The sequence below is a fragment of the Aspergillus terreus genome, genomic scaffold, assembly GCF_000149615.1.
Source record: "Aspergillus terreus NIH2624 scaffold_4 genomic scaffold, whole genome shotgun sequence".
NCBI classification, from domain to species: Eukaryota; Fungi; Ascomycota; class Eurotiomycetes; order Eurotiales; family Aspergillaceae; genus Aspergillus; species Aspergillus terreus.
In genome coordinates this window covers 474,298-493,560 of record NT_165927.1, presented here as the reverse complement: position 1 = coordinate 493,560, position 19,263 = coordinate 474,298, and the positions used below count along the sequence as shown (strand labels likewise).

The 19,263-nt window shown below is 58.3% G+C and overlaps 9 protein-coding genes across 9 annotated transcripts; 4 read left to right on the top strand and 5 right to left on the bottom strand.

Moving 5' to 3' along the window:
• Positions 1 to 119: 119 nt before the first annotated feature.
• Positions 120 to 950, top strand: acpA (acyl carrier protein; the record flags this gene model as incomplete). The annotated part of the gene is made up of 5 exons (XM_001212138.1): positions 120 to 338; positions 579 to 659; positions 726 to 774; positions 845 to 883; positions 943 to 950. The coding sequence occupies 5 exons, from the start codon at positions 120 to 122 to the stop codon at positions 948 to 950; spliced, it is 396 nt and encodes a 131-aa protein (XP_001212138.1).
• An 885-nt stretch (positions 951 to 1,835) lies between these two features.
• Positions 1,836 to 3,086, top strand: ATEG_02959 (GOLPH3/VPS74 family protein; the record flags this gene model as incomplete). The annotated part of the gene is made up of 4 exons (XM_001212137.1): positions 1,836 to 2,105; positions 2,187 to 2,433; positions 2,492 to 2,985; positions 3,036 to 3,086. The coding sequence occupies 4 exons, from the start codon at positions 1,836 to 1,838 to the stop codon at positions 3,084 to 3,086; spliced, it is 1,062 nt and encodes a 353-aa protein (XP_001212137.1).
• An 832-nt stretch (positions 3,087 to 3,918) lies between these two features.
• ATEG_02958 (uncharacterized protein) lies at positions 3,919 to 6,688 on the bottom strand (the record flags this gene model as incomplete). The annotated part of the gene is made up of 4 exons (XM_001212136.1): positions 3,919 to 5,189; positions 5,432 to 5,474; positions 5,504 to 5,662; positions 5,735 to 6,688. The coding sequence occupies 4 exons, from the start codon at positions 6,686 to 6,688 to the stop codon at positions 3,919 to 3,921; spliced, it is 2,427 nt and encodes an 808-aa protein (XP_001212136.1).
• Positions 6,689 to 7,256: 568 nt separating this feature from the next.
• On the bottom strand, positions 7,257 to 8,506 carry ATEG_02957 (ribosome biogenesis TSR3 family protein; the record flags this gene model as incomplete). Its single annotated transcript, XM_001212135.1, has 3 exons — positions 7,257 to 8,008; positions 8,056 to 8,192; positions 8,274 to 8,506. The coding sequence occupies 3 exons, from the start codon at positions 8,504 to 8,506 to the stop codon at positions 7,257 to 7,259; spliced, it is 1,122 nt and encodes a 373-aa protein (XP_001212135.1).
• A 354-nt stretch (positions 8,507 to 8,860) lies between these two features.
• ATEG_02956 (VHS domain protein) lies at positions 8,861 to 11,294 on the top strand (the record flags this gene model as incomplete). Its single annotated transcript, XM_001212134.1, has 8 exons — positions 8,861 to 8,930; positions 9,000 to 9,087; positions 9,139 to 9,214; positions 9,311 to 9,583; positions 9,658 to 9,930; positions 10,001 to 10,376; positions 10,432 to 11,012; positions 11,094 to 11,294. The coding sequence occupies 8 exons, from the start codon at positions 8,861 to 8,863 to the stop codon at positions 11,292 to 11,294; spliced, it is 1,938 nt and encodes a 645-aa protein (XP_001212134.1).
• A 1,077-nt stretch (positions 11,295 to 12,371) lies between these two features.
• On the bottom strand, positions 12,372 to 12,959 carry ATEG_02955 (uncharacterized protein; the record flags this gene model as incomplete). Its single annotated transcript, XM_001212133.1, has 2 exons — positions 12,372 to 12,683; positions 12,933 to 12,959. The coding sequence occupies 2 exons, from the start codon at positions 12,957 to 12,959 to the stop codon at positions 12,372 to 12,374; spliced, it is 339 nt and encodes a 112-aa protein (XP_001212133.1).
• A 572-nt stretch (positions 12,960 to 13,531) lies between these two features.
• On the top strand, positions 13,532 to 14,702 carry ATEG_02954 (uncharacterized protein; the record flags this gene model as incomplete). The annotated part of the gene is made up of 2 exons (XM_001212132.1): positions 13,532 to 13,599; positions 13,652 to 14,702. The coding sequence occupies 2 exons, from the start codon at positions 13,532 to 13,534 to the stop codon at positions 14,700 to 14,702; spliced, it is 1,119 nt and encodes a 372-aa protein (XP_001212132.1).
• Positions 14,703 to 15,925: 1,223 nt separating this feature from the next.
• On the bottom strand, positions 15,926 to 17,473 carry ATEG_02953 (uncharacterized protein; the record flags this gene model as incomplete). Its single annotated transcript, XM_001212131.1, has 5 exons — positions 15,926 to 16,373; positions 16,425 to 16,603; positions 16,656 to 16,773; positions 16,829 to 17,298; positions 17,450 to 17,473. 5 exons carry the CDS (start codon positions 17,471 to 17,473, stop codon positions 15,926 to 15,928), a joined length of 1,239 nt encoding a protein of 412 aa, XP_001212131.1.
• A 546-nt stretch (positions 17,474 to 18,019) lies between these two features.
• ATEG_02952 (uncharacterized protein) lies at positions 18,020 to 18,820 on the bottom strand (the record flags this gene model as incomplete). The annotated part of the gene is made up of 1 exon (XM_001212130.1): positions 18,020 to 18,820. The coding sequence occupies one exon, from the start codon at positions 18,818 to 18,820 to the stop codon at positions 18,020 to 18,022; it is 801 nt and encodes a 266-aa protein (XP_001212130.1).
• Between the last annotated feature and the right edge of the window lie 443 nt (positions 18,821 to 19,263).

Here is a 19,263-nt window from a genome sequence, read left to right as displayed (position 1 = left end):
TACATCCGTCATCCCCGATTGTCCTCCCTCTCGTCGCTCTCCCATCCACCCCTACAACCACCCAACCGTCCTCCATCTCAATCGCCTCCGAGATTCTCTCTTTTTCTTTCTCTGTCACAATGTTCCGTGCCGCCGTTGTCCGTTCTCTCCGGGCCTCCGTGCCTCGTGCCGTCAGGGCTCCCGCTGCCTTCCAGATTCGCAGCTCTCCCGTCGCTCGACCGGCTCAATTCGCTCCTCGTTTCGCCTTCCAGGCCGTTCGCTCCTACTCCGCTCCTGCCGGTCTGAACAAGGAGGAGGTTGAGGGCCGGATAGTCAACCTGCTGAAGAACTTTGACAAGGTACGTCGGTTCGCGTGTCTCGGGGGGTTGACCGAGGGAAACCGGGTTTCCCATGGGGAACACCGAGAAAGAGCACGATGGCTAACTGAGTGTGAATGTGATTAGGTCTCCGATGCTAGCAAGGTTAGTCCGTTCGGAAACCCTTTTTGGCGCACTTGATGCGCACATGCACCCGAATGGTGTCGAGAGAGGGACTCCCAGCCAGATGGAACCTATTCCTAACGTACTCGAATGACACAGATCAACGGCGCCTCTCACTTTGCGAACGACCTTGGACTGGACAGCCTGGATACCGTCGAGGTTGTGATGGCCATCGAGGAGGTATGTTTCTACTTGTGTTGTTGTTTTGGTGGCGGTGGTGGTTGATCGGTACTGATGATGATATAGGAGTTCAGCATTGAGATCCCCGACAAGGAGGCGGATGCCATCCACAGTGGTAAGTTTGGGAGAAACCTATGTTGTTATCGATGTTTGAGTGAGGCGATGCTGATGAGTTTCCCGCACAGTTGACAAGGCTGTTGAGTACATCCTTGCTCAGCCCGATGGTGAGTCCTTCCGATGATCTGGAACTCTCTCTTGCAGACACAGTACTAACGACAACTAGCCCACTAAATACGTAATACCACATCCGGAGAATGGAGGGCTAGATAGAAAAGAAGGGATGTTGGCGTGCATCGACCGGGACTGTCCGAGTAGTCGAGGACGCTACTTGTATGCTGATCCATGCCGGTGCTTTTTGTGACCCTTATATCGTGTATATCACCTTGAATGCAATTGTCCATTCTGTTCTGCGTGCCGCGCGTACTCCGTATACCTCATGTAGCCACCTCGGCGTACAACGGGGAGTCTCCCGTGGCATGACCATCTGTGTCGATCTACTATCCATTGGATATGAGATATAGGAATATAGACCTACAATAACGTGAATATCCGTCTGATATCATACCTATATACCTGTATACTCCGATAGTAATGTTCCCTTGAGTTGAAAGAATTGTTCCGATGCGGCTCCGACCGTCTGCGCGCTAAGCCCAACTCAGCCGTGCGCCAGATAGCCAGAAACACCTCTTTTGTTCTGTCCACCACCATCACCACCACCTCTCTTATCCTTTCTCCTCTACTCTCTCCGACCGTTTTCTTCTCATCCTCGCTGCGTCGCATTGTTCGGCTTCTTCGTCGTCGGGACCCTCTTCCCCCGTCCATTGATCGTCCCTTTCATCTCGGGTGCCCGAATTTTTCCCCTTGTCTCGGCCTATCTTTCCTCCCACCCCTGACAATTTCCCGCTCCGCCAGATCATCCATAATAATCAATCAGTCAATCAGCAAAACTCTCTTCCTACCTCTCTCCGCCACCACCAGACATCCCCTCTGCCTCCCTCGCTCCCCGATAGAGGTCCATGTCGCAAGTCTGAGCGGCATAGATTCCCGTCCTTGCGTCTCACCTGTCGTCCTTCCCCTCTCTTTCTTCCCTCCCCACCCAATCCAGCTCTTCCTCTCATGGCCTCAGCCGGGGGCTTGACTCGCCGACGAGGTGGCGGTCGAGTCGCTGGCGCAGACGAGAATGATGATAGCCGTGTCTCGTCACCCGTGTCTCGGAATGGTTCTGCTCTCGGGGACCGTATCCCCGAGACCTCCTTCACCAGCTCGGAAAATGGCCACAAGATTGCGTTTGATCCCCGCGATCTCAGCGAGACGGAGGAGCGAAGCAAACAGCCCAAGCTGACCCTCATGGAGGAGATTCTGCTGCTGGGATTGAAAGACAAACAGGTGAGTGAGGTCGGTCCGGACGCGCGAGCGTGCGCGGCGTCGTCGCTGGTCACTTGCTGACGTGGTCTTGGTCGGTGACAGGGTTATCTGTCTTTCTGGAACGAGAACATTTCATACGCCCTGCGAGGCTGTATAGTCATCGAATTGGCTCTTCGCGGCCGGATCAGCATGCAGAAGGACTCTTCCCGTCGACGGTTCCCTCTGGCCGACCGTGTAATCGAGGTGGTGGACGATACGTTGACGGGTGAGGTCTTGCTGGACGAGGCGCTGAAGATGATGAAATCGAGTGAGAAGATGAGCGTGAATTCTTGGATCGATCTGATGAGCGGTGCGTATGCGGTTGATCTGGTCTCCGGTCCTGTATGCTAATGGCCGACGGATTGCAGGCGAGACGTGGAACTTGATGAAAATCGGCTATCAACTAAAACAGGTCCGGGAACGCCTGGCGAAGGGTCTCGTGGATAAGGGCATTCTCCGGACTGAAAAACGAAACTTCCTCCTCTTCGACATGGCCACCCATCCGGTCGCGGATGGTGGTGCGAAGGACGATCTCAATCGCCGTGTACGCAACGTCTGCAGCAGTCGCACTGTGATCCTCCCTGCCAACCAGTGGCTCCCCGAAGATGCCGAGTTCCGCTACCTGCGGACCATCATCATGGTGTGTGCCGCGTACGCCGCCAACGTCCTCGAGAACGCCCTGGTCACGATGAGCCACGAGGCGCGCGAACGTGCCTTTGCCCAGGTGGACGAACTCTTGGCCGAGTATTCCCAATGGCCATTCGCGCGGAGGGCTGGTGGCTCCCAGGCCATCGGAGCGAACCTTGCGCAGGCCGTCAACGACGAGGTGAACAAAGCCAAAGACAAGGAGTTGCAGTTGGAGGTACGTTGGCGAGCTGTGTTCCCGCGGCGTCCAGGACTGATCGATTACAGATTGTTGCCGCATGTTTGAGCGTTTTTACTAGACTCGACTCGTTACTTTAAGGCTGTTGCCTCGACCGCCCTCGCCCTCCGATCCCCGTTATCTTTTTACATCTTCCGTAGGGCCCCCCGAAGGCTTTGGCTACTTTGGAAGGAGTTGCCGGCATCTTGGAACAGGATGAACAGCCTACATTGCCTGCCTTGAAAAGCGACCCCATGATATTCCGCTTTGCTCATCTCACTGAAATGTTTGTTGCGTGCGCTTACATCTTTCATCGACCTCCGCCCATACCCTCTACGTCTGTCAAAAGCGGCATGTGTGTTCCATAGAAGGGCGCGGAAAGCGCCTGTCATTCGATGTTCAAGACCAACACCGATCACCATAACCTTCACATGCCCCACAGAAATAAAACCAAAAAGATGACCTGGTCCGGATGAGGCCCAACTGGATTGAGGCGTTCATCTTGTCACGTCGATCCGAGGAAGCAAACCGTCTCCCACGCTCGGACGGGCAAGGAATGAAGTAGGTGGTGGACTTTCATATTTTTCTTCTTCTTCTGGCCTGTCTTTGTCTTCTTTCTACCTTTTCATGCTGTATGTTTCTTTTGGCGTGTCCTGTCACATCACCGTTTTAATGAAATATCCACTGTGTCCCCACAGGCCTTCCTCCAGTTCTGGTCCTCCGCGTTTTGACCTCTTGCGACGTCTGTATGTACCATACCGGGTTTGTATGCATGGCCTAGGCTAGGTGTTGTTTGAATTGAATGAGAGTCTCTTGAGCGCATCATGATTGCATTGCACATCTATAACTATGCTTGGGTAATCTTCCATGCTAAACGAACAGGCACTAGGTACATACGCTAATAACAACATCATCAGAACCAAACCATCAAGCTCAGACATTCACCCGAAACACGATAATCCCCCCTCGCCGGCCACCCGCCGCGCCCGCCGCCCCAAACGACAAGATATCCGCGCCGTCGACAAAGTCCACGATGGTCTGCACGCGGCCCCGCACGACATCCTGCTCGACGAGCTTCGCAATGCGCGCCAGCGCCTCGCCATCCGGCCGCACCGCCACAAATCGACTGAAGATGCCCTGGTCGCGCGACGCGTCGCCGGAAACCGTGCCCTCGCGGTGCGTCGACGACAGCGCGGCCGTGTCATCCACGGCCGTGAGCACGGTGCCATTCTCGCGCACGACGTCCGGCGAATGCGCCAGGCCGAACATCTGCCGGTCGGCGCAGTCGACGACTAGATCGACGGGCGCCCAGCCGCGCTCGCGGAAGACGCGCCCCAGATCAAAGTCCTGCGCCAGCGGCAGCGACGCCTCAACGATCTCGTCCACCTCGCCGTCCGCGCGGAGCTGCTCGTCGTGCGCGCTGCCCGAACATGTCAGGCACACCCACGGCCGCGGGCCCGGAAACAGCGCCGTCGCCCGCAGCAGCCGCAGCACCTGCGCGCCGACCTCGCTGTCGCGCCCGTTCGTGACCAGCACGCGCAGCGGCGCCCGTCGGTTCGAGCCCGCGTCTGCGTCGTCGTCGCCGCCGGGCGTCAGGCCCGCGTAGGTGAACAGTGCCTGCCAGGCGGTTAAGGCGGGCAGCGGGATGGCGGCGGCCTCGGCGGCGGAGATGTTGCGGGGCTTGAGGGCGATCTCGTCCTGAGTGGCGACGACGTAGTCGGCGGCGGCGCCGTCGCGGGTGTAGCTGATGAGGCCGAAGACGACGTCGTCGACATGGAATTTGGGGCCGGTCGCGCTGTGGTGGTCTTCGGTCGGGGTGGAGATGATGGTGCCGCAGAAGTTGTGCAGCGGGATCTGCGGGATGGATTTGGACGGGTTGAGGATGTGCGACAGCCGCAGCTCGTCGTGCGAGAACGCCGCCGTCTGCACCTTGATGAGGTACTGGTTTCCGGACGGTCGCGGCGTCGGGAAGTCCGTGTCGAAGATCATGCCTGAGTCGACGCGCGGGGCGTCCAGCGCTGTCAGGTCGGTGATGGCCGTCGAGGCCGGACGGTGGTAGAGCGCGCGCATGGTCGGCGGCACGAAGGTCTGTTCATCCATCGTCGTGGAGTAGGGTTTTGCGGGCTTCATCTGGATGTAGTCGTTCGGTCGAAGGTGTAGCGCAGTTTGGTAGTTGCCGTTGGACGTGTGGTGGGCGGCAATCGCTCGCACGTTATATACTCAGTATATTCAAAGAAACAGGGCAATTGACGCTCATTAGTCGTGTGGATGGAAGAGACAGCCTCCAATGCGATGGTGTGGATGGGAAATATACAGCGGAGATGCCCCGGCGCCGAGAAAAGTCTATACTTCATCTTGACGTAACATGCACGAGCCATCCGCCACACCCCAATCGGGCGAATCCGACGGCCTCTGTCACAGGAACAAAAGCAATCGTCATACGCACGATTTAATGGTACTGATATCGTAGGGTGATGCGACTCACTTGGCTGTGCATGTCGTCCGGGCGCTCAAACACCCGCCAGATATGATGGGGCACATCCTTGAATGCGGACTCGAAGCGCTCGCGGGAGTTCTGTTCCTCCAGATGCGGCACGTCGGTGACCTTTCGGATCCAGATGGCCTGGATCCAGCCCGGGTATCGCTTGTAGATCTCGGCGTAGGTCTCCGGGTCCTTCTGCGTTGAGTCGCCGATGCACAGCACGCGGCGGTGCGGGAACCAGTGGCGGATCTTCCTGATGCGACTGACCTTGTACTCCATGGTGTGGACGGTGAACGAGCGGACGAGCTCGCTGATGTCCATCCAGGACGAGTCGCGCAGGATCAACGTGCCGGGCGTGTAGTGGTCGTGGATGAAGCGGCGCAGGAACGGGTACAGGTTGTACGGCGAGGCGGAGAGGTAGAACCAGACGGGACGCAGCTCGCGCTGGATATGTGTGTACAGCGCGGGCATGCCGGCGATGGGGCGCGGGTCGTCGACAAAGGTGGTGCGCAGGATGCCGGTCGACTCGGACGTCTTGGTGTACTTGATGGTGTCGTCGATATCGGAGATGACAAGCCAGCCGTCGGGGCCGGCGAAGACGGTGTTCATGGCGACCTCGTCGGGCCAACCGCGCAGGTAGCCGCGCACGACGGCGCCGTCCGTCAGCGACCGCGTGCCCGTGTTGATGACCTGGCTGCTGATGCCGTTGTGGTCCGTCGGCCCCAGCTGGTGGATCAGCGTCGTGTGGTTGGGTAGCGGCATCTCCAGCATCATCAGTTGCGCCGGCACCGTCTGCCACAGGAACGGCCGCAGCCGCTCTGCGATGCGATGCCGCGTGTTGCGCTCCGTGCCGATCTCGCCGTCCAGCCCGATGAGGTCTGCGATTGTCGCCACCAGCTTGCTCATGTCCTTGCGGCTGTCCTTCTCGAACACGCACGCGACAACTTCGGCGTACCATGCCGGGGATCCGCCGGGCGAGCGCCTTGTGGACCGCTGGTAGGCGGTGTTGTCGAAGAGCCAGACCGTGTGCTGCTGATCGTCGACGGCGCGCAGCGGGCGCGGTCGCGAGAGGAAGGAGGTGAACTGCTGCACGATCGAATCGCGCCGCCAGGGACGACCGCTGAGACGGAGGAGCTGCTGGATAGCTGGACTTGCCTTGGCGCGGGCGCTGGAAGTCGTTCGGCTTGGTTTAATGCGCGGAGGTCGATCCATGTCGGACATCTTGGGTGGATATAGTAGATGTTGATACTGATGAGATAGTAAGGATGGGGTGGTGCTCTATAGCATCCTACGGATGACTCGGATGGAGAAATGTGTCAAAGGAACATGAAGATATGAACATGCAGAGTACGTGGAAGATTCGATAGGAAGCTAACAGAGGCTCGCGCCTATCCTATACTTATAGCACCGCGGAAGCCTCCAAGACTCTCCGCGCGCCTGATGCGTCGTATTCCCCATAGCCACAAGGCAGAGATCGGTTGATGGTGTCGGGCTGGTGACGCGCCCTGAGTCATTCTTCCAGTAAACGCGAAGAGTCAGGCGAACGGTGGGGGCAATAAGGCTGGAGGACGCCGTTGATTCTGTTTCTGCTGGTGATCCTTTTCCCCGCGTGGTTTAGGGCTTGTCTGCTTGGCGGGTGGTCAGCCTGAAGATGCTTGTGACTGGCGCCTATCACAGCCTCATCTGACCAGCCATCATGCTGCGCATCTGCAGGAACAGGGATGGAAGTGTTCAGATGGGTCATATCACAGTCACATTCGTTAGAACTTTTAGTGGTTGAAGGGTACATCTACCACCGCTTCGGCGCGCTGACCACCGTCCGCGAAAACGAGGCGCTATATACCTCCTTGTCCTTCTTCCGCGAGGCAGCAATAATTCCCGTTCGGTCCGTCACTGGCGTCGCGTTGATAATATTGTCAAATGCTTCATCGTCACTTCCGCCAGCGGATCCGGACTCGGCATCCGAGTCCTCGATCGGCGCCGCCTCAGGTCGTGGGATCGTCTCTGGCTGCGGCTTGTCCGGGACGGAGGGATTCTGGAAAGATTTGGAGTTGAGGATCTTGCGACGGATTTCGGCCATTTGTTCCTCGTCCTCCGAGTCGTCCGAGATGGCAAACGGGTCCTTTTCTTCCTCTTCCTCTTCCTCTTCCTCTGCCTCCTCGTCCTCATCGCCACTGCCCTCCTTCTTTTCTTCATCCTCATCATCGTCGGAATCCACATCTAGTCGTCGGTTGGTATTTCCTATCGTCCACATATCGTCGGCTCCGGTCTCCGCGCGGCTCTCTTCGTATTCTCGTTCGATCTTCGCCAGCCACTCTTCCTCCGTGCGCTTGATATCTTCTTCGGTTTCGCAGGCCGCATACCGTTTGAACAGCTTTGCGTTGATCTCCAAAAAGGCTTCACCGTAGGAGAAGTGCTTCAGCACTTCCCGCGCCCAATCCTCGTGTCCACAGATGCAGAAACAGGCGGCGAGGGCTTCGACACAGTTGAGTCGCCAGGGTTTGCCGTAGTTGACTGTGTTGGCTGCGATCAGATAAGGCACTACCACTGTTAGCATCGCGTTCCGCCCCTCAAACCTGTCCACGTACAGAGTCGTTCACATCGTCCTCCAATCCGGGACCACGGGACTTCTTTCACCCTGACCCAGGAGCATTCCACCACAGCAGCGCCAAACTGTTCCAGTAATTCGCGGTCGGCGGGGGAGACGACCCTCTTCGCGTTGGGCCTGTAAAGGAGAATATTAGTGGGTATTCGCAAAGATAGCGCAAAATCTCAGTCCGTAGAAAAAGCACAGGAAAAGACTTACGAGATGACGACTCCAGGAAACCGCTGGCCAATCGCCAGTTCACGCATCAAGCCATGATGCATCAGCTTCTTCCCCGAGCATCTCTTCGGATCGCAATGTCCCAGATCCCAGCAGGCAGCTTTGAAGGGAGGCCGAGAAGAATCGCCGTCACCGCGGGGTCCTGGACGAGGGCGGGGACCGGCGGAGAATTTCTTGCCGCCGCGGGAGAAGTTGTCTTTTTTGTGGCGGACCATGGCGGAGATGGAGGAATGGAAGTGGACTGACTGTTTGATATCGATAGAGTGCTGTAGAGTAGGGTATGTAGGGTAGGTCAAGATAGTGTACTAGGTAGAGATGGCAGAGAAGCGCCCGCCACACGTGGAAGAGGCGGGCCAACTAAAGCAACGCCGCAACTGGCCTGAACTTCCCCCCATCAACACCACATCCCATCAACTTCTCCTCTCTCCTTTCCTCACCACTGCTTTGTGCTCGCTGGATAGCGCCTCTCTTCTCATCTAGCCCATTGTTGGGTCCTCTCTCATCTTCCCATCTTTATCGCCCCCCTTTCCCCTTCTCGCTTCGTCACCCTGGAGGCCGCATCTGCACGGATGGCAGCTAGGGACCGCTTTGGTGGTGCCTACGCTGACCTGGGGCTCACTCCCCTCCAACGAGCTGTTCGTATGTTTTCTTACACCCGTGGCTTCGGTCTAGTAAGGCGAAACTGACACAGTCGTCTTTGGTGGATAGGAAATGCCTGTGACATCACCCACTACGAGCCCAATCTCGCCCTGAACCTCGAAGTTGCGGACCTGATCAATTCCAAAAAAGGCAATGCGTGAGTCGCCGTCGGCCCCGTCCAAAGGGGCTTGGTTCTTACAAACTACAGACCCCGAGAAGCTGCGCTCGAAATCGTCCGCCTGATCAACTCTCGCAATCAGAATGTCGCGTTACTGGCGTTGGCGGTAGGTGGTCGCATCTTTCCCCCCGATCGTCGGAGAGTGCGGGGTTGGCTGATGTTGTGCTCCTTTTGCGTCTAGCTTCTGGATATCTGTGTGAAGAACTGTGGATACCCCTTCCACCTCCAGATCAGTACCAAGGAGTTCCTCAATGAGTTGGTGCGCCGGTTCCCCGAACGCCCGCCGTTGCGCCCCTCGCGCGTGCAGCATCGCATCCTGGAGTCGATCGAGGAATGGAGACAGACCATCTGTCAAACGTCGAGGTACAAGGAGGACCTGGGCCATATTAGGGATATGCACCGGCTGCTACTCTACAAGGGCTATGTCTTCCCCGAGATCCGCCATGAAGATGCGGCCGTGTTGAATCCTAGTGACGTATGTCCGACCCAACACCCACCCATCTGTGAGGCCTTGGATGGAACACTTTCATGCTGACTCGGTCTGTCTAGAATCTCCGGTCCGCCGAGGAGATGGAGGAGGAAGAGCGAGAAGCGCAATCGGCGAAATTGCAGGAGCTGATCCGTCGAGGCACCCCCGCGGACCTACAGGAAGCCAATCGGTTGATGAAGGTCATGGCGGGCTATGATAATCGACACAAGACCGATTACCGGGCGAAGGCTGCGGAGGAGGTGGCCAAGGTGCAGCAAAAGGCCAAGATCTTGGAAGAGATGTTGCAGAGCCATCAGCCCGGCGAGCGGGTTGCAGAGGGGGATGTGTTTGAGGTGAGTACCCCGAGCGGCGGGCTCGACCTCGAGATAATGCTCCAGGTAATGTATGACTGACCTCGTCCAGGAACTTGCCAATGCGCTTCGGAGCGCCCATCCCAAAATCCAGAAGATGTGTGAGGAGGAATCGGACGACCCCGAGGCGGTCCACAAGCTCCTGGAGATCAACGACAGCATCCACCGCACGATTGAACGGTACAAGCTTGTGAAGAAGGGCGATTACGATGCTGCTGCCAGGATCCCAAAGGGCACGCTCGGCACGACAACCGGCGTGTCGAAGAATGCAAACAACGAACTTTCCCTGATTGACTTTGATCCGGAGCCTAGTTCCAACGGCAGCGCGGCTCAGGCCCAGGCGTCAGGCGGAAGCTCCCTGGAGAATGATTTGCTCGGGCTTTCGATCGACGAACCTACACCCGCAGGAGGCATTTCTCTTGGCCCTTGTAAGGATTGGTCCCTTTTTGAGATTCCCCGGCATAGAGTGACTGACTCTGGAAGCAAATCCAATCATCTCTTCTCCACCTCCCTTCCAACCACAGGCGGCGCAACCAGCATCGCAGCCGCCGGCCTCTGCGGCATTTAAGCCGAACTACGATATCCTGTCTTCCCTGAACTCGTCGCGGCCGGCCTCCCAATCACCATCGCCAGTGCCAGGGACATCCCGGGCACCGAACGCCCCATTGGCAACGGCCACCCCTCCGCCCGCCGATCCGTTCGCCTCATTGGTGTCGGCAAGTCCGCGACATGGCAGCCCGTTCCCATCGGGGGCTGCCACGCCGACGCCACCGCAGCCGGCCACCACGGGGTCTTCATCCTTGTTGGATTTGATGGGCACGCAGCCCTCGGGAGGTCCCGCAGCCAAAGGCGACGACGATGAGTGGAACTTTGCCTCGTCTCTGCCGGAGAGCAGCACACTGCCGACGACCAACCGGGTGCAGGTGCTGGACTCGCTGCTGCGGATCGAGTTCGTGGCGCGGCGTCACCCCCAACAGGCACGACAGATCCATGTTGCGGCGCTCTTTTCGAACGGCACCAACCAGGTGCTCAACGAGCTGCATTTCCAAGTGGCTGTGGAAAAGGTAAGCTAGACTACTGCGGTGTTTTGATTTACGCGTTGTATCTATGACCACCGAGCGGCCAGAAGCTAATCCGGTTGGTAGGCCTACACATTACAGCTTCGGCCGCAGTCTGGCCGCGATATCGCCCCGCAGCAGGCGAACGGGGTGCAACAGGAGATGCTCATTGACGGGGTGGATGCGGGTAAAGGGAACTCCATCAAGATGCGGTTCCGGGTGTCGTACCGGGTGGGCCAGGAGCGGAAAGAAGAGCAGGGGATGGTACCGTCGTTGGGGATTGCATAGGAGGGGGGATGGGGGAAGCGGCTGTGGCTTGTTGCGATCTTGTCGCTGCGTTGTTCAGCCTGGCATAGTGTATACCTGAATCTCAGTTGATTTCTTGCTTATCAGGCTACAACAGGGGGGAGGCCCTGATTTTGCGGCGTAGGGGATGTATAACCGAGGTTCTCTGAAGTCAATCCTTATCAGGAACATCGGCCATGCCGGTGTACTTAGGACCTTCCTTTTTGCATATTGCATTTTGCCTTCTGCCTTCGCACGAAAGGAACTGAAGAATGGGGCCAGGTACACGGAGGAGACACGGAGGAGACCACGTTGGGAAGTATGTACGGCGGACGTAGGCAATGGGCAACAAAAAGGTCTCCAGTGTGGCTGGAAGGCGAACGGAGTGGCGTCATCCGCGCGGTCCACTCAAAGGGGATTACTCGGTCCCGTGCAGTCGCTCGCATGAATCAAGATGCAAAAACTCGACAACGGTTGATCCGGGCAGATCTGGGGCACACGCCCAGGCCGAGGCTGAGAGGTGATCTGTCCACTCAGCACGCAATTGCCTGTTTGAGGTGGAGCGTGGTGATATCGCCACAGACCGGGTATACGGACGGTGGATAGCTGATCTGGGGTCGGTCGGAGCAGGGATTCCGTACGCATGATCTACAGAGGATCTTGGTCTGTATGCGCGTCGTACGCCATCTGGTCCGTAGATGAATGGATGTAGATTAAACGAGGGTGAAGACCCAAGGGTCAGCGACCGGAGGAAGGTCGAGTCCGAGGGGTAGGTGCCTCTTGAAATTGAGGACGACGAGCGTGGGGCAGACCAGCAGTAGGAGCAACTATCCCGTACGACTGGATCGGCTGTGACCGACGGGAAGGAGTAGTAGGGCCGTGATAAGTCTCAGTAGTCAGTAAGTACTATCGAGAGGTATGAAGCGGCTGACGCCATGTAACGATCGCACTGAGGATCGGCTGAGGTAAGCTGGCCGGACCAGGGATAGCGGCTCCCCCCCACCGGGTCCCCAGCCACCAATCAGACACAGCCTCTGCGATAGCCCCGAACTAAACCTAATTCAGTGGTCCGTGGGAGCCTCAGGCAGCAGAACCTTGCCTCTTGCGGCACCAGCTAGGTAACCTCTCCTCTCTCTCTTCTCTTCTCCTCTCCTCTCCTCTCCTCTCCCTCTCGAACCAAAACCTCTCGCTCCTCCATCTCCACTCGACCCTAACTTCAATCCCACTAGCGGTCGTCAATCCCCGGTTCGCCTGGCTCGTGCGCTGCACATCACGACCTTCCCTTTTAGGTAGCTTGCGGTGGAGTCCTCCATCCCACGTCCCAATGGCTATCTCGCCTGTCGGCGTTTGTTCGCTCGTCCAGAGCGAACCGGCGCTCTCGACGATTATCGGCTAGTCATGTTAGCCCACGAAGGATACCCTAATCGGGTCAAGGAGAAGACGAGGATAGAGGGGCGGCCCTGTCAGCTGGTGCAGCTTCACACCCCCACTCTCTTCCCCCTCCGATCCGATCCTATCAATCTGGACCTCGCGGACACCTGCAGGATTTCCCCAGATCGCTCTGCAAATCTGCGCCGTAGTGGATGTGGGATCGTTTGGTCTAGTCTGGATTTTGGTGTCTTGCTGTCTTTCCAGCCCTACCCGTTGTGCATCCGCGCCATGCATCATCATGTTCCGTCTCCGGGGAGGGATCTGCTATCAATGGGGTCCTGCTGGAAGCCTGGAAAATGGTTCCGGCTCGCTCTCAGCTCTTTGCGCGGTTTTGCATCGAGGTGAAGAACCTTACAACGCTTACAAAACTTTCCATGGCAGCCCCCGGCGCTGGGTTTGGTCCCGCAGTAAGAGAGGATTTTGGACGGATGGATTCCATGGAACCGGCCCCATCGAGACTTTGACCGGCCCTTGTATTGAGGACCCCAACCTCGCCATGGATCGCTCGTCTAGACCACTGCAGTGCCTTGCCTGACAGCTTGCTCCTACTGCAAAGTTCAACCCTGGGCGAATATGATAGGCCGAGGGGATGCCCCTCCCATCCGGCCTTCCTCACGGCCTGAATTCCTACATATTCGCCTTCCCTTCCACCCTCTTGTCGTCTGATCTCCGTTCCAGAACTTTTTCCCATCTTGGCCCGGTTGGAATGTACCTCGTTGACCCTGTGTGTTGATTGAATTGATTCTGATTCTCATTATTCCCATCTTTATTGTATCTACCTACCTACCACCTTATCTATCCACCCCCCGATGGCTTCCACGTCGGTCGATCTGGATGTCTCCCCCAACCCCCGAACCCGGGAGGAGAACCAGGAACGGTGTGTTCACCTGATGGATATGAAGGGAATTAGTTGCTAATCTACGTGGCAGTGCCTTTATTGCGGCCTCGAGACGCAAGGACCGCAGCTTGGATGCCCGTCTAGAATCCGCCAACCGAGCCTCCCTGCTGCACAAGCAGCGCACGGGCAAGGCGCTCCTGATCAGCCGGGAGATTGTCGAAAAAGAGGCCATGTACGAAGAAGTCGACGACCGATACAAGGAAAAGCTCAACCGCATGATCCAGATGCAGACCATGTCGATGAAGGATGATTTCCCCCACAGCCTCCTCACGTCGCTGCCCTTTCGTCCTGGCGGGCTGCAGCAACGGCGGGCCTCGAGTATGACGCCGCGGGCGTCGATGGATGGGATCCGCAAGATGAGCCTGGACTTGTCCGGGCTGCGAGCCTCGGTGACGGATGGTATGCATGGGAGCCCGATGGCCAGTCCCATGGGGATGGGGCCGTCGTATGTGATGTCCCCCACTTTCGATGCGAGCTCCCAGTCGCCATCGTATCCCAACGTGGTTCCCGCGTCGTCGGGTCCGCTGCCATCCTACCTGGCGCCGGGCCAAGCGCCGGCGTCGACGTGGGCGTCGCAGACGATCGGACCCCAGGCGGCGCGGGGGTCGTGGGCGGGCTTCCCCATGCCCATGGGCGACCTCACCATGTCGGCGCCGCCGCGGCAGTTCAGGGACCGCATGGGGTCGGCGCCCGTGATCCCGGTGCAGGCCGTGCCATCGGCCAGTGGGGCGCGCACGGCGTCGCAGCACTCGCGCAACCGCTCCGAACCCGGCCAGCCGCAGACGCTGGGCCGGACACCCCATGTGGACATGCTGCCTACGGAGCCGCTGCCCACGCCGGAGCTGTGCCCCACGCCCAGCACGCCGCACTCGCCGACATCGGGGGCGAAGCAGGCGGACTTTCTCAACTGGGAGGGGCTGGACAAGGACGCCGAGGGCCTGGGGTTTTCGCATGGGCTGTCGGATGAGGACTTTGACAACTTCAACCAGTACGCGCTGAGCTTGAACAGTAACAGCGGACTGGCGGATGATTTCAAGATTGACGAGCTGGTGGCGTTTGATGATTTTCCGGTCAGTGCATAGTTTGTATGCTTACGGTCTACATATGCGTGGATGGAGGGGCGATCGGTGTACGGGCAGTGAATACCCAGGGATCGTTGGCGTTCCGGTGTACGATATGATTGTATGATTTTGCGGTGGGGAGACCGCCAGGCCGCAAACGGCGATAAGCGGAGCACGTATGTAATTGATTGATCTATGTATCTATGGGTATTACATATCTTGAGCATGTTGTGTGTCTAGATTGTATGTCTAGGTGATAGCTTATAGACTCTACATACATTCTACATGCTGTCGTCTATCTTCTTTCTTGGTGGAATGGGTGATGTATCTTGTACCACCGCAGGAACTTAGATACAAGCTGAATGTAACCCCTTCTCCACCGGCGATCCGCGCACAGACCAGGTCAAGCTTGTGTGGATCCCCTCCTCTTCTCCCACCTGCCTGACTAGTACAGTAACTACCGAGTAAGTACTACTACTTACTACAACTCTCGTATACTCCATCGATCCCCCCCCCTCTCCTCCTCCAATCCAGGCCCCTCCCCGACCCCAATCGGTGGTTCGATTCGACTCTGGACGCAAAGCTGTCCCGTGCCTGTTCCCTGTTCGCCGAGTTACCCGCCTCTGTTCATTCCCTCCTTTTCGTCTCTTACTTTTGTTAGTCTCGGAGCTCCAGGTCACTTGCGCTGCTTGCGGATGCCCCTCACGCCCACAGACGGTCTGGCCGGGCCATGGCGCTGGGCGTGGGTTCCGGGGTAGCTATCGTACCACAACCTACGGAGTACTTGCCCTTACGCTATTGTATAGTATAGTATAGACTGCCTGTCGATCTGTGGTATGGGCTATGCATGGCTGATCTACATGTATGAGCGATATAGTACCTCCCTCGTTTCCCTCATGGCTAATAAGGAATGCAGTACTCCGTATCTCACAGAGGCAAATCCCGGTCGCCACCGAGACCCGGTGGACACCCTGCACACCAGGTTTGCGTGACGGACGGTTCGGCGGCGTCGCCGTCCATGGCGCTCGTATCGCCGGGTCCACCAGACCCGGTTGCGGTCGACGCAAGCAAACTTAATGCTAGGGGGAATCAGGCGGTCGGGGCCGTCAAGGTCCTTCGTTACTCAGCCCTGACTAAATGTTTGATCATTTCATATCATTTCATATCATATTATCCCTGCATTGGACTGGACTATGACTCCGTAGAATGCAATAAGCAGTACCTAAAGAAGTAGGAGAAAAAGTCTATCTGCCGAACAATTCCCGGCCGATCTCCCCGCTGCGTCGCACGCTCACGCTCGAACTGCTGCTTCGTCGGCGCCGGCTGCGATTCTCGGCGGGGTCGGCGGGGCTGAGTCCGCTCGCCCGCGCGTGCAGGTTCAGGATGTCGGTCAGACTCACCACTCCGACGAGTCGTCCGGACAGACGCGCGCCTGGGAGAGCCGAGGCCGGGATCGACGGGGTTACTGCGCTGGACGGGCCCGGCACCGGGAGGTAAGGCTGCGGGAGATGCGACGAGGAGTAGTTGGCAGATGGCGGCGACGGCGACGGAGGGGGCTGCAGGGGCGGCTGCGACTGCGATTGCGAGCTGCTGCTCGAGGTGCCATTCGGAACGAGTGGGATATGCACACTGGAATGCGAGGGGGTCGGCGGGCCGGACGATGAGGGCGAGAGGGGATCCGTTACCCAGAGTCTAGCAATCGTTAGCTACTGTTGCTTCTCTTTCCGATTTGTGGGTACCGACCGGTGCGATTTGGTGGCCACCACCTTGGCCACCGTATGCGCCAGGGTCGAGCCCGGGTGCACATGGAACACCGGGAACGAGTCCTTGCCGTCGACTAACCCGCGCGTCGACAGGATCACCGAGATGAAGTGGGTGCAGGTGTTGCGGAGCAGAGGAAGCGAGGAGGATCGGGTGAGGAGCTGTCATCTGTCAGCATACTGATCCTGAATCCACCCGACCCGGCTGTCGTACCTTCACGTCGGTCGTAGAGATATTGCCGACGACATTGAAATGGTTGTCCACCACGGCAATTGAGGAGATGCCCTCATTGTTCATGATCTGTAGCGCCTCGCATAGAGGTTTATCGCCGCTGCGGGCCATTAGTCACGTCATTCGCTCGCTCCCATCATATCAACGGCACCTACTTGATGGAGATCACCTCCCGCGACCCGATGCGCAGATCGCGCAGGGCCTGCGGATACAGCTGGTCGATCACGGGAAAGCTGCGGCCGTTCTCCCACAGGAACTTGACCAGCCGCAGTTGACTGAAGATGCCGACGACTTCGCGGCCGTTGTGCTCATTCACCACCACCACCCGATGCACCCCGCCGCCAAAGGTCTCGACGGCCGTCATCACGCTGGCCGTCGCTGGGAGCGTCGTCATCGGCTCTTTTCTTCCCAAATCCTTTACGTCTTTCAGCGGAATCGTGATACCCTCGCGGGCTTTCCGTGCGAGCTCTTCGTACGATGCGAGGGTCTCCTCATCTGGCTGGGTCAAGCCCGCCGCGAGGAGCAGATAGGCATTGAGGTCGTTATAGTCAAAGGTCCCGACCGCCGACGTGTGTTGGGGAGTTTCCCGAATCAGTAAAACCGGTGCGCCCGACTCAATCAGGACCTATAGTCACTTAGATTAGCCCCGGCTACCCTTCAGATTCCCCGCAAGATGCCTCTCACATTGGTCGCTTCCTCAATGCCCGTATCGATTTCTACGAATTTCAGGTCATCCGGGCTGACCAGCTCCCCGATGGAGATCTCTCGCCAGTCACGCCCGACGAAGGCCGGGTCCACATGATTGGGGGCTGGCGGGTTATCGATCAGACTCTGGATCGCCGACTGGGTGAGGGACGGCTGTCGACGGGCGCGCGGCGAGCCCGGCGCGGCGCGGAGGGACTCGCTGAAGCTCTGGCGGTGCTGATGGTTGGACGAGAGACGGAGGGACTGGCTGCGCATGGAGGGGGAGCGGGAATCGGTGCTGGATCGCGGGGATGCAACGTTGGATCCATTGGAATTGTCTGCAACCGGGTCAACAGGGCGATCCGCCATGATGAGGAGGTCGCGAGAGATGAGCTGTATGACACGGATGGATATGTAGGAGATGGAATATGACAGAAGAGGATGAGGGAGGGAACAGAGATGATAGAGGCAAGACCGAGATAGAGATAGAGAGGTCTCATGTCGGGCTGCGGGGAAGGGCGGTGTGGCCAATTAGCGGGGAAGCGGTCATTCCCGCGTCATCCACAATACATACCTGCTGTATACTCTTCTTCTCTCGATTCTCGAGTTCTTGGAGTATCTCGCACTCTCGTCGAGATGTAGGCGATCGATGACTGCCGCAATCACATAAATCCTCCCAGCAAAATCCCCAGATCCTGCGCGGGTCGTTTCTTCATCACGGCCTTCTTGACCGGTCTCTTCTCCGTTGACTCCTTGAGCTTCTTCCTCGCGCGCTCAGCATCGTCCGACTGGACCCGGCGGAACACCAGAATCTCAATGTTGTTCCTCCTGCGCTTGCGACCGATCTGAAAGTCCAGCACAGGACCCTCGCACGCCTCCGCCGAGCCACCCGCCTGAGCCACCTCCTCCTTCACCACCCCCATATAACACGCATACAGCGCAGCCTGCGGCTCCTCCATCTTGTCCAGAACCCACCCATCCATGACCTCCGGGGTCGGACGCAGCCTCGAACACCCACACGCAATCACCACGCGCAGCGCCGGAAACGCCTTCAAATACCGCAACACCACGCCCGTCACCTCCGCCTGGTTCGTGAACCGCACGACGCGCACGCGCGCAAACGCCTCCCCCGTCTGCGCCAGCTCCCCCCACGTCCGCACAATCCGGTCGCTCACCGCCGTCATCGGCGTTTCCGCCCCCTCCGGCACGCTCGCCGCTGTCGTCGTCGCCGGCGACGCCACCTCCAGCGCGACCAGGTTGCGGATCTCCGCCACGCCCACCATGTCCGGTACGCGCGCAAATGATGCCGCAAGTGTGAGCACCGTGCGCCAGCGCTGCGCGTCGCTGCGCACCATGGCCAGGTACTGCGGCATCGGGAGGAGCGGGCCCTCGATCTTCATCGTGCGGTGCGGGCAGTGCGCGGGGAAGTCAGCGGGATAGGTGGTTGCGAAGAGCTTCCACATGTAGAGGGTTTGCTTTCCGCTGCACACAGCCATCAGTTCACACGTCAGACGGTAGAGGTGAATGTCAGGGTAGGGTAGGTTACCTCCGCCCCAGACACTCCCACAGATACCGCGCCGTCCGCCACGGCACCGTGTCGAACAACGACGGGCTGAGAACCCGCTGGTCGGAGAGGACCTGGCGCATCGCAATGTGCTTCAGCGACGCGGCGCCGCGCGCGCTGCGGTCTTCCCAGCCTGTTGGTAGGAATGGCGACTCGTGCACCCAGGACGGACCATTGGCGTGCGTGGTTTTTGGCGCGGACGCCAACTGCGTGTAGACTTGGCCGGACTGTGCATCGATACGTTTGGACGATTGGGGACGCAGGTCTGCGCGGGTGATTTTGAGCTGAATGGGCATGGTCAGTTAGGATGGACGTAGTGTTGCTTTGCGTATAGTCCGGTGG